General features: G+C 43.9%; 1 protein-coding gene across 5 annotated transcripts in view; it reads left to right on the forward strand.

Moving 5' to 3' along the window:
• DOCK4 (dedicator of cytokinesis 4) overlaps positions 1-15,875 on the forward strand; it is a 517,521-nt gene that overhangs the window by 386,119 nt on the left and 115,527 nt on the right. For all 5 annotated transcript variants that reach the window (XM_077265059.1, XM_077265063.1, XM_077265060.1 and 2 more), the window contains 2 exons: positions 4,141-4,234; positions 5,007-5,155. In XM_077265059.1, the coding sequence (XP_077121174.1) occupies positions 4,141-4,234; positions 5,007-5,155 (243 nt within the window). The remainder of the gene's footprint in view (positions 1-4,140; positions 4,235-5,006; positions 5,156-15,875) is intronic.

The following is a 15,875-nucleotide window of genomic DNA, read 5'->3' on the forward strand; positions in this document are numbered from 1 at the left end:
AAATTAATTTAGATTACGGCACTAAATAGATAGAGATTTAGATTAAACCACCCCTTTAAATCTGACAGGATGTCTGTAGTTTTCTTGCAACATCTTTTGTTTTCCCTCATTTTAAGTATTGGTGAGGGCCACAACATCAATTCTTCTAGCTGAAAGAAAATATTTTTAAGTTTAATTGGTCTGGTATGGAATAGTGAAAATAATTCTATTATTTCTTGATGTATTTCTAAGTTCCAGCAGAAAAATAAGGGTAGTATAAGTCATTTTGCTGTGCTGTTGAATTATGGTAACAGCTGATAGAGATGATTGATTCTTTTACAATTTGAATTCACCAGGTTTGTCAAATGTTTCCTAAAAATTATTTTCTCGGCTAAGTTGCAGGTGTTCCAATAGAAGCGAATACTCTCTAAACTCTCCTACAACAGTATCCAATCCCTTTCAAGCTCTTTAAACACTGGCTTAGTTAACTCAAGTTGACCTCACCATAGTAATGGATAGTAACCCAGTGGTAACGAACAGTCCTTCTGTCTCCACATTGCAGTTTTAATGTACGGTAATTGTTTTAATGTAAAAAAGAAAAAATAATCCATCTTTGGAGTCATGCATACGTCCATGAAACTTGGTCTGAGCACGGACCAGAATGCTCGTACTCTCTGTAGTAGGTTTCCTGACCAAAACTCGACAGTTCCATAGGCATATATGAGGCTGTGAAGTTCAGGTCAGAAGACCACGGACCATCCATACAATGGCAGTTTCACGGAAGTCTGCCATTGTATTATTCATTTTTAGCAAAGAAAACACTTCACAGAATTTGTAACCTTATAGTGTCGCTGGCAAAACGCTAAACAATTCTTATAAAATAATTATATTTTAGCAATAGATTAATTAAGATCCATAGCAAAAAAGAAAAGTCAATAAACAGACTGACATTGATGATGAATAGAAAGGGATCAATGGTAGGAAGGAGTAAATGACCTATTGTTATAAACTCTTAAATATTAATTAGTCAAAAAGGTCTTCAATGCGTTTTAAAGAGGACCTGTCATGAGTGACCAGTGTTTGCTTTTATTATATTCTCGCTGTTCCCCTGAGTAATTGTTTTTTTGTGTTTGTAAAATCTGCTTTATGGTTCCAGATATATAGGTGTTTTTCTTTACTGCAGTTTTAATGGTCATTACCAAAGGAGTGTGGCTTTCAAGTTTCCCTAGAGTCATGTCTTTAGGCTGCTCTCCATTATTAACTTGTGAGCAATGCCTCCTTAGTAAAGGCCATAAAAATGAGCACTAAATAAAAAGAACAGGGCCGACTCCAGGTTTTCGTGTGCCCAAGATGAGAGTCTCTGTGGGCCCCTTTAACATGCCACGATTCACAATTCATTGTAAACTAGTTGGCCCATGCGAAATGTTTGTATATTGGTTGTCGGGGGCGCAGGCAATTTCAGGAAAATCAAGCTGGTCAAATGTTTATGTATTTAATGAGATGATGAACACAGAGAGGTATTTATATATGTAGATTGGTAATACAACAAATTGGTTTGATAAGTAGAGGCTAAAAAAAATGTCTTGAGGTTATGGTGCCACCTGCAGGTTGTTTTTTTTCTGCAGGTTTCTGAAAATGAATGTTTAAACTGTATTTATTGATCACATCTTGAATGTGGTTTGTTTGTGTCTTTTCTTGCTGAAGGGGGCAAGTTTACCTTTCAAGTGGTGTTTTATTTGTGTGTGTGGGGCGAAGTAATCACCGAAAAGCAGTGCATGTTTACAAATGTGTTTGCATATGTGACTCACCTGCAGTGTAGTGTGCAATCCTCCAATGTGCCGGAAATCGGCTGGGCTAGGAGTTCGGCTGGGCTAGGAGTTCGGCAAGCTGGAAAGCCCCCAAGGCAAATGTTAGGATTTGTTTGTGATGTCTGTAAGCAGCTTTGTGGTAGTGTGCTTTGGGGTAGTGTGGTGCCACCTGCAGGCCATTTTTCCTTACTGCAGATTTATACAAGAAAGATAAATATCTTGGTACTGTGTCAGTAGATAGAAAAATATTTAGAATTGAGAGTCCTCAGTGGTTGATACCTTTTAATGGCTAACTGAAAAGATGGTAACAAATTGCAAGCTTTCCAGACTACTCAGGCCTCTTCATCAGGCACAGACAGTCTCGAAAGCTTGCAATTTGTTACCATCTTTTCAGTTAGCCATTAAAAGGTATCAACCACTGAGGACTCTCAATTCTAAATATTTTGCAGATTTATAAAGATTAATGCTTAAACTGTATTTTTTGATCACATCGTGGATGTGTGGTTTGTTTGGCTATTTTCTTGCTGAAGGGGGCATGTTTACCTTTCAAATCGTGTATCATTTGTGTGTTGGGGGGGGGGGGGGCAGTATGAACGGAGATACAAAATAATCACCACAAAAAGAGTGTTTAGAAATAATATATAAGGATTCTATAATAGTTCAGAAACCAGCAAATCCTTGCAGCGCACAGTGCGTGCACTGGGAGGATTCAAAAGCCTGTAGTCACACAGGCTGACTGGAGACTTTTCATTTTAGACCGGACAGTAAATTCCTCCATACAGTATTATGGGCACCACACAATCCTTCATGCAGTTTTATGGGCACCACATAGTCCTTCATACAGTTTTATGGCCACCACATAGTCCTTCATACATTATTTTTTTGGTCCCCACCTAGTGCTCCATACAGCATAATGGGCCCCATATATTGCTCCATACAGTATAATGGGTCCCATATATTTCTCCATACAGTATAATGGACCCCATATATTACGCCATACCATATAATGGCCCTACATAGTGCTCCATACAGTTTAAAGGGCCCCATATATTGCACAATACAGTGTAATGGACCTCTTATATTGCTCCATAAATTATAATTGCTATAGTGCTACATACAGCATAATGGGCCCCATATAGTGCTCCATACCGTAAAATGGGCCCCATATATTACTCCATGCAGTGTAATTGGCCTCATGTATTTCCACATACAGTATAATGGCCCCACATAATGGTCCATACAGCATAATGGCCCCACATAGTGCTCCATACAGTATAATGGGCCCAATATATTGTTCTATACAGTATAATGGGCGCCATATAGTGCTTCATACAGTATAATGGGCACCATATATTGCTCCAGACAGTATTATGGCCCGATATATTGTTCCATATAGTATAAAAGGCCACATATATTTCTCCATACAGTATAATGGACCCACATAGTCCTCCATACAGTATAATGGACCCATATATTGCTCCATACGGTATAAAAGGCCCCATATATTACTCCATACAATATAATGGCCCCCCCATAGTGCTACATACAGTAAAATAGGCCACACGCAGGGGTAAAAAGAGGCAATAACTGGTAACGTTTGTCCTATTGACAGGTCCTCTTTAAATAAAAAAATAAAGTAACTTAGTCTTTATTAAATTGTCCTCAAAGTTTTGTGTCTGCAACTCCGGTATAGAGCTACGCATCTCCTTGGTAACAGACTTCAAGGAAGAGATTTTTTTTCACTCACTATTAGAGAGTACATTATTGAAGCAGGATGGCTAACAGGAAAACAGAAAAAGGAACGCGGCTTTCCAGTCCCAGTGTGAGGTACTGCAAGTAGTGTCCTGAGCCTTATACCAAAGTAAAAAATGCTTGGGACTCTTCATAAAATTTTAATATATAATTTTTTTTTATTGCGTGCCAATCCAAAAATGGGATGATTTGGTCAGATTTTTACAACCTTTCTCAAATATTGGATTACAGGAGCTGATCAGAGTGTAGAAGAGCAGCTCAGTGAGTTGCGGTATAAGCACCTCTCACCAGCCGGTCATGCCACTACTCACTGCGCTTCTGCATTCTCAGTTCTTCCATATAATCTGATCAAAGTATCACATTTTTGGATTGTCACACAATAAACAGAACAGCTATATTTTTCAATTTTTACCAAGTATAACAAAGCCCAGGTTGAGTATGTCATTGTATTACATCCCCAACTTTATTACAATATTTAAAAAAAATGTATAACCCCTTTAATAAGAAAATATTTTAACCCTTTTGTTCCAAAAATAAAATACAGAATGCTGCCAAATATTTGTGGTAAATAATGTAATGACTTGGTATTATCTCTTCACAGAATTTTTATAAAACAGAACTGAATAAAGAAGAAATGTATATTCGGTATATTCACAAACTTTATGACCTACATATGAAAGCACAAAATTTTACAGGTAATACAGCCCTGTATATGTTTAGCCATTGAGGGTTTCCTTATTTGCCAGATAAAAGTAAAGTAATATGTAAATCGTCAAATATTGTGGCTTTTTAAGTGTTAGTTGTATTGCTTAGTAAGCAGTGGACCAGTTGAAATCTATATCCATGAAATGGTGAATTTCAGTTAGCTCTTTATTTTCAGATAGATTTAATTCTACAAGGCCTCCTTCAGATGTCCAATGTTCTCGTAAGATTGCTATCTATGGTTTTCACAGAGACTATCACAGCTACAAGTGCTATGAGGCCAATCACCTGTCCGAGTGGTCTGCGGAAAATCACAGAGACCTGTCCAGTTTTGATCCTATGGTCAGATCAAAATTGGCAATGCAAGTCTATGAGTTCGTGAAGAAAAGTCCAGTTTTCACAGACTGTGAGAATTGAGAAGTTGGAGAAACATTTTTTTCTTTTTTCTCCACGTATGAGAAAAACTAATGACGCTTGGACCATACTCCGATCAAACTCATTGAGACGTCCGTTTTTCTCGAACTCATATAGACCTACAATCACATTTACAACATGTACTGTGAACTATAAAATGCTACAATAGCCTGCCTCAGTTTGTCCAGATAATCACAGACCCATCTATTTTTTTTATTATGTACACTGACCAAGTTCTCCCATTTTTACTGCCTGCTCAAACATTTACAAACTGCTGGATTGTTGTTAGTGCCTCTTGCATATGTACCTGGAATAATTGAATACCTATTTCTCACATTGTATCCCATGCAGAGGCTGCCTATACTCTTCTCCTGTATGATGAGTTACTGGAATGGTCTGATCGTCCACTCAGAGAATTTCTCAGCTACCCAATGCAGACAGAGTGGCAACGGAAAGAGTATCTTCATATGACCATTATCCAGAATTTTGACCGTGGGAAAGTAAGACGAATATTTGTCTTAATCATACTCCTAGTTTATCTTTTGATTTTTGGTAACACATGTTTAGGAAACAAAAAGGAAATTTGGGTGGGGTTAGGGGTGGTTTAAGGGTTGGAGTTCGTATTTTTTTTTTTCAAAAGTTAAAAAAAAAAAAAAAAACCTCGAGTCAGGGTCTGCTCATGCCGGAGCTCGAGCCTGAGGCACGAGCAGACTCTGCATCCTGTTCCCTAGTGACCCCACCCACACCTTCCAGATATTGCTTAAAAAAGGCAGCTATATGCCGAAATGTCACTGAATTATATCTATATCCACAAGGGTTGTTATATATGTTTTGGTTTTGCCTTTATTTCATATATAATAAACTTTCAGTTTGAGTGCCGAAGTTTTGCTACTCGAGCACCCATGATATACAGTGCAAACCTGATCACCCAATGCAAACTGTAGTAGCGAGCACTTGCGCTCATCAATAATGACGACATATTCAATGTGACGACCTAATGTTATCAAATTCTGTGTCGTACCTGTGGGTTCGAAATGTTTACTATACCCTGGATAAAATCCTTGGGGGTATGGGTTACAGAATGGGGTGACTTGTGGGGGGTTTCCACTTTTTAGGCACATTGGGGGATCTCCAAATGCAACATAGCGTCCGCTCTCAATTCCAGACAATTTTGGTTTCAAAAAGTTCAACTGTGCTCCTACTCTTCCAAGCTCTGCCATGTGCCCAAACAGTGGTTTACCCCCACAAATGAAGTATCTGCATACTCAGGAGAAATTGCACAACAAAGTCTGTGGTCCATTTTCTCTTGTTACCACTGTGAAAATAAAAAAGTTTGGGTCTAATGTAATTTTTTTGTGAAAAAAGCTAAATGTTATTTTTTTTCCTTCTACAATGCTTCAGTTCTCATGAAGCAACTGAAGGACACCTTGAAGTAATTTCAAATGTGAGGTGGTCCCTAAAAAAATGGTTTTCTAAATTTTGTTGGAAAAATGAGAAATCACTGGTCAACTTTTAAACCTTCTAACTTCCTAACAAAAAAAAAATTCTGTTTCCAAAATTGTGCTGATGTAAACTAGACATGTAGGAAATGTTATTTCTCAGTCGCCCATGACAGCACTACCAGAGAGAGGGGATCCGCCCTTCAGGGACAGGAAACCTACAGGATAAAAGGGCGGTACCTCTCCCCTGCATCAGTTTGGTTTCCTGTCCCTGACGGGGAACCTTCTAGGACGGTACCTGAAGACCGAAACTACGAAGATCCGACTGAAGAATCCGGAACCGTCCAGTCCGAGTCCTGGCAGCGGGGAGGCCCCTGCCACAGCTGGTGCGGTGTCCGAGGCCGCCACGGCTACGACCGATGGGTCCGGAGCGTGAGCGGGGGGAAGCGCAGCCGCCACTCCGGATAGGAGTTCGGGGCTCCCGGCGTTCGGCTGTGCACAGGACGCCAGCATTCCAACATGGCGCTGCATCGGAAGTGGTAAAGACAACTTCCGGTTCGGGGGCAGCGCAGTAACTAAGGTGTACCAAGATGGCGCTGCCCCGGAACCGGATTACTCCATTTACGGGTCTCTGACTGCATGCGCAGTAGAGTTTAAATAAAAAAAATAAATAATTTTTTTTTCTATGGACGCTTCCTCAATGATGCAGCCACAGAGGAGGGGCTAATAATAAGCGCTTAGTTTAAAAGAAGGTGGACATGGAGACTTCTTGCTGCATGCCGTCCCAGGGTAAAACCATGGAAGACAGCGATCAGCAGCTCCAGCCGCCGCCACAGCAGCAGCAGCGCCACCATCAATGACCGAAACCGGACGCACAGAAAAAGCGATCTTCTGCTGGCACCCGGAGTTCTCTGTCGGGTAGCCATTCCACGCAACAGAGCAAGATCTCCAGCGTGGTGAATCAGCTACCTTCTGCGGATCTCACACTTCAAGATCCTACCCCTCCTCCAGAACCGGTACCTGTGGCTGCGTCAGATTGGTGAGTGATCTTCGTGAAAGTTCACTTTTTGTAATTGGAGTTCCCCTTCTCCATTTATCTTAGGCAAGGAAAAGAACGGGGAAGATGAAAAATAGAGCCTGCCCCTTGTGTGAAAAAGCTCTGCCACAGACGTGGGATAAGAAGCTGTGTGACTCCTGTATAGAACGAGTCCTCTGTGAGGAGACCCCAAACTTCGCCTCCGAATTACGATCTGTAATTAAATCAGAGGTTGAGACTATGTTTAGCTCCCTTAAAAGCGGGAAAAGTGGTAATAGGAAACAACCTACTCCCCTTGAAAATTCTGACCCCTCCAGCTCCGAGAGTAAGAACTCGGATATACAAGATTCCTCTTTTTCTTCTTCGGATAATGAGAGTGGAGGTCGTCATTGTTTCCCCCTAGATGAGGTTGATAGCCTTGTTAAGGCGGTAAGATCAACAATGGGGGTGCTGGACCCTCGTCCTGACAAAACTGTGCAGGACATTATGTTTGGGGGGCTATCCCAGAAAAAACGTAAAGTGTTCCCCCTTAATGAAAATATACAGTCGTTAATTAAAAAAGAGTGGGAGAAACCGGAGAGGAAAAACGCATCGGTTCCCTCTATTAAAAGGAAATACCCTTTTGAAGATGAGGCTTCTGTCTCATGGGATAAAGCCCCTAAACTAGACGTTGCGGTGGCTAAAGCCTCAAAGAAGTTCGCCTTACCATTTGAGGACATGGGAACCCTGAAAGATCCTCTCAACAAGAGAGCAGATACTTTCCTTAAAGGGGCCTGGGAGTCAGCAGGAGGATGCTTAAGACCTACCATAGCGGCAGCCTGCACATCACGGTCTTTAATGATCTGGGTTGATAACCTAGAGAAACAGCTCAGGGATGGGGTCCCCAGAAATAAAATCTTAGACTCTATCCCTATGATTAGAGGAGCCGCGGCATTCCTAGCAGATTCTTCGGCCGACTCAATTAGATTAGCATCTAAATCCGCAGCCCTTTCAAATGCAGCGCGTAGAACTCTATGGCTAAAAAGCTGGCCGGGGGACTTACAAACCAAGCAAAAACTCTGTTCCATCCCATGTGAGGGCAAATTTCTTTTTGGAGAGACTCTGGACGATATCCTGCAAAAAGCAGGGGATAAAAAGAAAGGTTTTCCCATCCTGGCCCCAACATATAATAAGCGGCCCTTTCGGAATAGGAAGTTTTTTAAAAGGAGACCGCCAAGGGATCAAACCCGATGGGATGACGGGAGGAGGAAAGATAGAGGGTTCCTTTTTGGTAACTCCCCTCGGGATAGAAAACCCCCCCCAAGTGACATCCTTCCCAGGGTGGGAGGGAGATTATCTCAATTCCTCCCAGCCTGGGAGAAAATATCGACCAGCCCTTGGATATTAAAATTGATACGAGACGGGCTTCACATAGACTTTCTATCCTTACCCCCACAAAACTATGTCGTAACACCGCTGAGATCGTCTTCCCGACAACAAGAAGCCCTGGAACTAGAAATCGTAAAACTAATAGACAAAGCTGTCATCCAAGAGGTCCCCCCTCTGGAGAGAGGGAAGGGATTTTACTCTCCATTGTTCCTGGTGCCCAAACCAGATGGAACCTTCCGGACCATAATAAACTTACGGAAGTTGAACACTTATGTAAAAAACCAAAGATTCCAAATGGAGTCAATAAAGTCAACGATAAAAAATCTGTTTCCAAACTGTTTTATGATAGTTCTAGATCTCAGCGACGCGTATTATCACGTCCCCATCCACAAGACCTCTCAGAAATTCCTCAGACTGGCGGTAGTCATGAAAGGACAGACAAGGGAATATCAATACAGGGCTCTTCCCTTTGGCATATCAATTGCACCCCGCGTCTTCACCAAACTGGTGGCGGAGATGATGGCGCATCTGAGAGAGGAAAATATCTTGATTATTCCATATCTGATTGTCAGCAATTCGGCCGAACTCTGCCGTCAGCAATGCGACAAAGTCATAGACATTTTAAAAAACTTGGGCTGGCTAGTGAACCTCCAAAAGTCAAAGCTGAATCCAACCAGAGTTCAAGAATTTTTGGGTCTCCCCTTGGACTCAAATTCTCAAATGTGTTACCTTCCACACGTGAAAAAAAAAAAGATAATCCACTTAGTATCGGAAGCGCGGGCAAACCCTACCATGACCTTAAGGAAGGCGATGTCATTACTGGGGTCCCTCTCTGCTTGTCTCCCAGCAGTTCAGTGGGCACAGCTCCACACAAGACCACTCCAGTGGGACATTTTAAGGAACCAAAAACTACTGGGGGGGCGGTTAGAGAGTCGCATGTCTCTAGGTTTGCCCACTATTCGTTCCCTAGCTTGGTGTTAAATCCCAGCAACTTATCAAAAGGGGTTCCCTGGGTGATAGAGGCGTCTCAAATAGTCACCACAGACGCAAGTCCCACAGGGTGGGGGGCTCACCTAGACAACAAAGTCGCTCAGGGGTTATGGACAAATCAGGATCTCAAGTCTTCCTCAAATCAAAAAGAACTGACAGCGGTAAATCGTGCGTTACTGTTCTTTCTAGACGAGCTACAAGGACATCATGTCCGGGTATTCTCGGACAACCGAGTACTGGTGGCTTACTTAAACCACCAGGGGGGAACCAGATCCCAAACATTAATGAAAACCACCTCCGAAATTTTCAGCTTGGTTCAAAACAACTTCCTTTCTCTATCAGCCCTACACATAAAAGGGGTGGAAAACCAGAAAGCAGACTTCCTGAGTCGAACCCAATTAAAGCAGGGAGAGTGGGCTCTAAATCAGGATATATTCAACAAAATCGCAGATCTATGGGGAATCCCTGTGATAGACCTCTTTGCCAATGTCCACAACAGGAAAGTAGAAACCTTCTGTTCCCTAGATCCCAGGGGGAACCCTCAAGCTGTGGATGCATTCACAATTCCCTGGACACAAACACTTGCGTATGCTTTTCCCCCCACTATTCTCATTCCAGCAGTCCTACGGAAAATCAGGCAGGACAGATCCAGACTCATCTTAATTGCCCCCTTCTGGCCCAAGAGAGGCTGGTTCTCATGGCTGAGGATGCTATCGATCACCGATCCCTGGGTCCTTCCGGATCTTCCGGACCTTCTGTCTCAGGGGCCGGTGTTCCACCCTCAGTCGGAGAATCTCCATCTAACAGCGTGGAATTTGAGAGGTCACTATTGAGGGAAAGAGGTTTTTCTGACAAACTAGTGTCCACTCTAATGAAAAGTAGGAAACCTGTGACCACAAAAATTTACGGTAAAACCTGGAAAAAGTTTCTATCTTCCTCCGGGGTAAGGTTGAAGGATGGGGTTCCAGTGGCTGAATACTAGAGTTTCTACAAAAAGGGTTAGACCTAGGCCTTTCAGTAAGTACATTAAAAGTACAAATAGCAGCTCTAGGAGCCCTATACTGCGAAAACATTGCAGCCAACCCTTGGATAATACGGTTTGTCAGAGCAGCCGCAAGGTCTAAACCCATAACTATACGTAGATTACCATCCTGGGATTTGAATTTAGTATTGTCAGCTCTAACAGAATCCCCGTTCGAGCCCATAGAAGCGTTACCCCTTAAAATTCTTTCTCTTAAAACGGCCCTCCTAATAGCCCTGACATCGGCCCGTAGGATAAGTGACCTCCAAGCCCTATCTGCAAACCCTCCATTTACACAGATCCTAAACGATAAGGTTATACTAAAGACAGACCCTGCTTATTTACCAAAAGTTGCATCCACATTCCATAGATCTCAGGAAATAATCCTTCCTTCTTTCTGTTCAGACCCTAAAAATAAGAAGGAAGAGAAATTCCATACACTAGACGTGAGAAGGTGTCTAGTTCAATACCTTAAAATCACCCAGCAGCATAGGAAGGAAGGGTCTCTTTTTATCTGCTTCCAGGGGCCCAGAAAAGGACTCAAAGCTTCTAAGGGCACTATTGCTCGATGGGTAACAGACGCAATAGCCTTGGCGTACTCCTCCACCGGGAACGCCGTCCCACAGGGACTGAAGGCCCACTCTACAAGAGCTATGGCGACCTCCTGGGCCGAAAGGTTAGAGGTACCATTAGACCAAATTTGTAAGGCGGCCACCTGGTCATCACCATCAACCTTTTTCAGACACTACCGCTTAGACCTAGCCTCTTCATCTGACTTAACCTTCGGAAGAAGGGTTCTACAGGCTGTGGTCCCTCCCTAAGCAATAATCTCTGAAATTCTCTCTGGTAGTGCTGTCATGGGCGACTGAGAAAGTCGTAGTTACTCACCGATAACGGTGTTTCTCAGAGCCCATGACAGCACCTGCTTATCCCCCCCCCCCCTCATCACGTGTGCGGTGAGCACATTATTTTGTGTGAAGTGGTTTTTTCCATATAGACACGGTGTTTACTCGTTAAGCAATATGATAAAATTGTATATTTTTTGTTGTTGTTGTGACTAACCTGGAGGACCTCTGATGCTCTGTAAACAAAACTGATGCAGGGGAGAGGTACCGCCCTTTTATCCTGTAGGTTTCCTGTCCCTGAAGGGCGGATCCCCTCTCTCCGTAGTGCTGTCATGGGCTCTGAGAAACACCGTTATCGGTGAGTAACTACGACTTTTTTTACTATTTTGTGTGACATAGCTCTCTGATTTAGGGGCGCAAAAATTAAAAGGTTGAACATTGCAAAATTTTCTAAATTTTTGTCATAAACGCATGTCATACCGATGAAATTTTACCACTGTCATGAAGAACAATATATCATGAAAAAAGATTTTGAGAATCAGTGGGATACATTAATGCATTACAGAGTTATTACCACATAAAGTTACACTGGTCAGAATTGAAAATTTGGATTGGTCACTAAGGGGTTAATCACTATTTGAGATTTTCTGATTAACAGATTTTGGTACACGGGCTGGACTGTGCACTGGGTCTTCTCCTCCCTGTCTGTGATTCCCCAACCTCTCCACGTGCCTACGGCCTATGAATAACCCGCCCCCTCTGATTGTGATCTCAGCAGTGACCTATCATTCAAAGACTGGAGACACGCGGAAAAATTCATATGGTGATTAAAGATGAACCATAAAGTGGATTTCTTCACCTAATTTTACCAGTGTAAATGCACAAAAAGACCTGTGATAAAATTATTTGTTATGCATCTACAACAACCATGCAAGCCTCTGTAAATGTAAGGATAGCTAGTAGCAACATATAAATAATGCATGTTTCTACCAAGTGAGGGCAATTGTTAAGAATCAGTAATGCATCCTACCAATGAGAGAGGAAACTTATCCCAGTCGTCTGTTCTGATGATATCGTTTATTTGGAATAACATTTGTTTACACCAACATATTAGGGCATAAGGACATATATGAAACACATGAGAGATTCACTTGGGGAAAAAACAGGGGACTCTCATTTTTTTGTGTGTGTGTGTCCATACCTGAGATTTTGGAAAGGTGAAATTGTCGAAGGTAGCATTTTTTAGGATAACCATTTACATAATTAAAACCATCTGCTGATTCTTATTCCGATCTCTTAAAATGGCCATACTCATTAGAATAGTTGGACCTGCTGATTTTGGAGGAACTTACTTGACCCTCTCATGTGTAAAAACTTGTAAGGCGTGTGTTGATGTCCCTATACAGCAGATGTTGGGAGAAAGAAGGGTCAGTCTTGTTGGGTTTCTACATGCCAGACCCTTTTGTTCTCACTGGAGATAAACCACCGCCAGATATTTTTGGCAGCTCTTTACTGCACACTCCCTACTGACAACACATGCACACTCAGCTGAGCCAAGGGAGTGTCGGGAGAGATAGCCATCGGCCAAACATATGTTCTGTCAAAAGCCTCTGAGGTGTAGGGCCAGCTATACAATAAAGAAAAGCCGCCACAGAATATAGTTTCATTGTGAACCGCATTCTTTAGCTCAACTAACAGCAAAAGAGATATAAAAGTATAATGTGTTATCATATATATTATTATATCAAAAACTCAGCTCAGCTTTATTGTGTTGTGAGCGAGTTGCCAGCCAAGGCTTCCCCTTATGGCTTTGAAATGATTTCCAGTGTTTCTAATTAGCTTCTCCGCCTCAGTAATTCCAAGTTCCCTTAGCAGACGTCCTGGCAAGGTTGGCCTTTCTGAAGGTATTCACATCAGGCTATGTATTTCCTGGCAACAAGAAATGTCTTCTGTAACAACATAAATGTTACATTTATCCCCAGTACTGTTCATACACTTTGTAACATAATGCGGCCATTTAGGACAAAGTGATTTGAACAAGATGTATTGTGTTTTTCATTGTATAGTTGTCAGAAGTATTTAATATGGTAGTGGAATTATTTTTTTTATACTTGAAAATGAATTGTATTTTCTCCTTCGCCTCATTGGAGGACACAGGACTGTGGGTGTATGCTACTGGCGCCAGGAGGCTGACACTAAGTAAACATAATAAAAGGTTTAGCTCGTCCTCCGTCGTATACACCCTGACATTGGCCGAAGGCGAACCCAGTTTATGCTTAGTGTCTGAAGGAGGCACAAGTCTGATTTCCAGACTCTCCATATTTTTCCTCTTCGCATTGGAAATGAGATAGGGGCGACGGACCCTTTTGAAGGGGTTCGATCTCCCCAAACCAACAACGGGCGAGCACGTGGAGTGTCGCCTCCACGTATCCTCTTCTGCAACGTGGGACCTCTTGCCGGACTCAGCCCTGACCACCCTACGGTAACGAAACCCTTGGCTGTACAGGTGCATATGGACTGTCCGTGCGGCCTCCACTGCATCACCAATGCTCAGACAGCGGTGATGGATGGAGGTGGACGGTCCCTCTCCTCATCCCTTGAAGGGAAGTAGGAGTTGGGGTGCCTGCACCGTCCTTTCAAATAGCCCCCCTCTGACCTTAAACTCCATCGCGTTGTGGGGGGCTGGAAGGGTTCCTGCAGCAGTACGCATCCCTGGAATAGCGGGTGCTGCGGTTTTTTCTGCCGTTGGCAGGGCCACTCCGCTGGGATCCCGGCGCCTGGTCCGCCCCCTTCATCCTCGTGCAGGTCCCGGGTATTTTTTTTCTCCCGGCGTCTGCCGAGTCAGGCCGCGGGCGGAAGTCCCGCCCCTTCCGGTCACGTCATCAGCCGGCGGGGCCCGCCTCCCTCTCTCTGGGCGAACGCTGGGGGGGAGAAAAATCTAGGCCCTGGCTTCTGCCGTGTTAGGCCGCGGGCGGCTGCAGGCCCCGCCTCCCGCATCCCTGGAGTGAACGTGGGGAAAAATTTAGGCCCCGGCTTCTGCTCCCCATAGGCCGTGGACTGAAAACTCCACCATTTCCGGCGGGACCACCCACCAAGGAAGCGCTCCTTTTTAAAGGAACAGCGCGGTTGCATCGCCCTGTGACAGGTTCCACAGGACGGACGGGGACAACAGGACTGGGGTAAGTGCTACTCCCCCCAGCCTGACAGCTGCCATATCTGTTTTCTGCAGCCTATCTAAAACGCTGTTTATAGCATCAGCAGGGTCACCATGTCTAGAAAGACCAAGTCTCACACTGTTTTATATACCGCATGTGTATCCTGTCGGTCCGCTTTTCCGCATGCCCAGAGTAATCATCTCTGTGAGGCCTGCGATTCCGAACGCGCTCAGGAACCCTCCCCTGCATCTCAGGCAGAAACTGTAGTTTCTCCCCCGGAATGGGTCACGTCCTTGTCGCAATCTATGGCATCCCTAACCAAGGCAATCGAGTCCCTTCAAACCCTGGCTGGGGCCAGGGACAGCGGTTCTTCTACCTTGGAGAGGTCTTCTGACTCACTGGAGCCTCCGGCCTGCAGGGGCCGCGCTCTCACTAGGCAGACGTGGGGGAAGTGAACCCACACAGCGTCTCCCGGTCCATCAGGTGCATCTGCATCCTTAAGTTCCGCCTCTCATTCACCCTCACCAGCAGAGATTAGTGAACATGGTGTAGACTACGATTCTGAAGGGGCCCTCAATTTTGAGGCACCTGATTATCAGAAGTCAGTAGACAGCCTAATTGAGGCCGTCAACCAAACCCTGGGTATAGAGGATGAATCTACCTTGACCTCGGGTCATAAGGTATCATTCAAGAGGATCAAGCAGCCTCATAGGGTGTTTTCCACTCACCCTGAGTTTGAGGACTTAGTCCAACGTCACAGAGAGCGTCCGGACAGGCGTTTCTCGCTGGCCCAGGTTGACCTAATCAGGAGAGAGATCATCAGATCTCCTACAGGGCCAACCCATTGGGAAGAATGCGGTCTCAGCTGCCAAGGTCAAGGGGATCTAGGTCCCATAGGTTTTCGGCCAAATGACTGGAGGCGTTCGCCGATCGCCACCGACAGAGTAGGAGGCCGTCTACTCTTGTTTCATCAGTCCTGGCTCACGGTGGTTCACGACCGGTGGGTAAGAGAACTAGTGTCCTCAGGGTACAAGATAGAGTTTGTCAGTCATCCTCCATGCCTGTTCTTTCCCTCCCGTCTTCCCAGTTCAGAATCCCGGGTACAAGCCCTGTTCAAAACTGTAGAATCCCTTCGGCTCCGCGGGGTCATCACTCCAGTCCCAAAGGAAGAGAGAATTCAAGATTCTATTCCAATCTGTTTATAGTTCTTAAAAAAGACGGAACTGTAAGGCCCATTTTGGACCTGAAATAGGTTCGTCAACATTCATCACTTTCGAATGGAATCTCTCCGGTCGGTCATTGCGGCAATGGAAAAGGGAGAATTCTTAGCTTCAATAGATATTCAAGATGCTTATCTTCACATTCC

This window comes from Ranitomeya variabilis, chromosome 5 (assembly GCF_051348905.1).
Source record: "Ranitomeya variabilis isolate aRanVar5 chromosome 5, aRanVar5.hap1, whole genome shotgun sequence".
NCBI lineage: Eukaryota > Metazoa > Chordata > Amphibia > Anura > Dendrobatidae > Ranitomeya > Ranitomeya variabilis.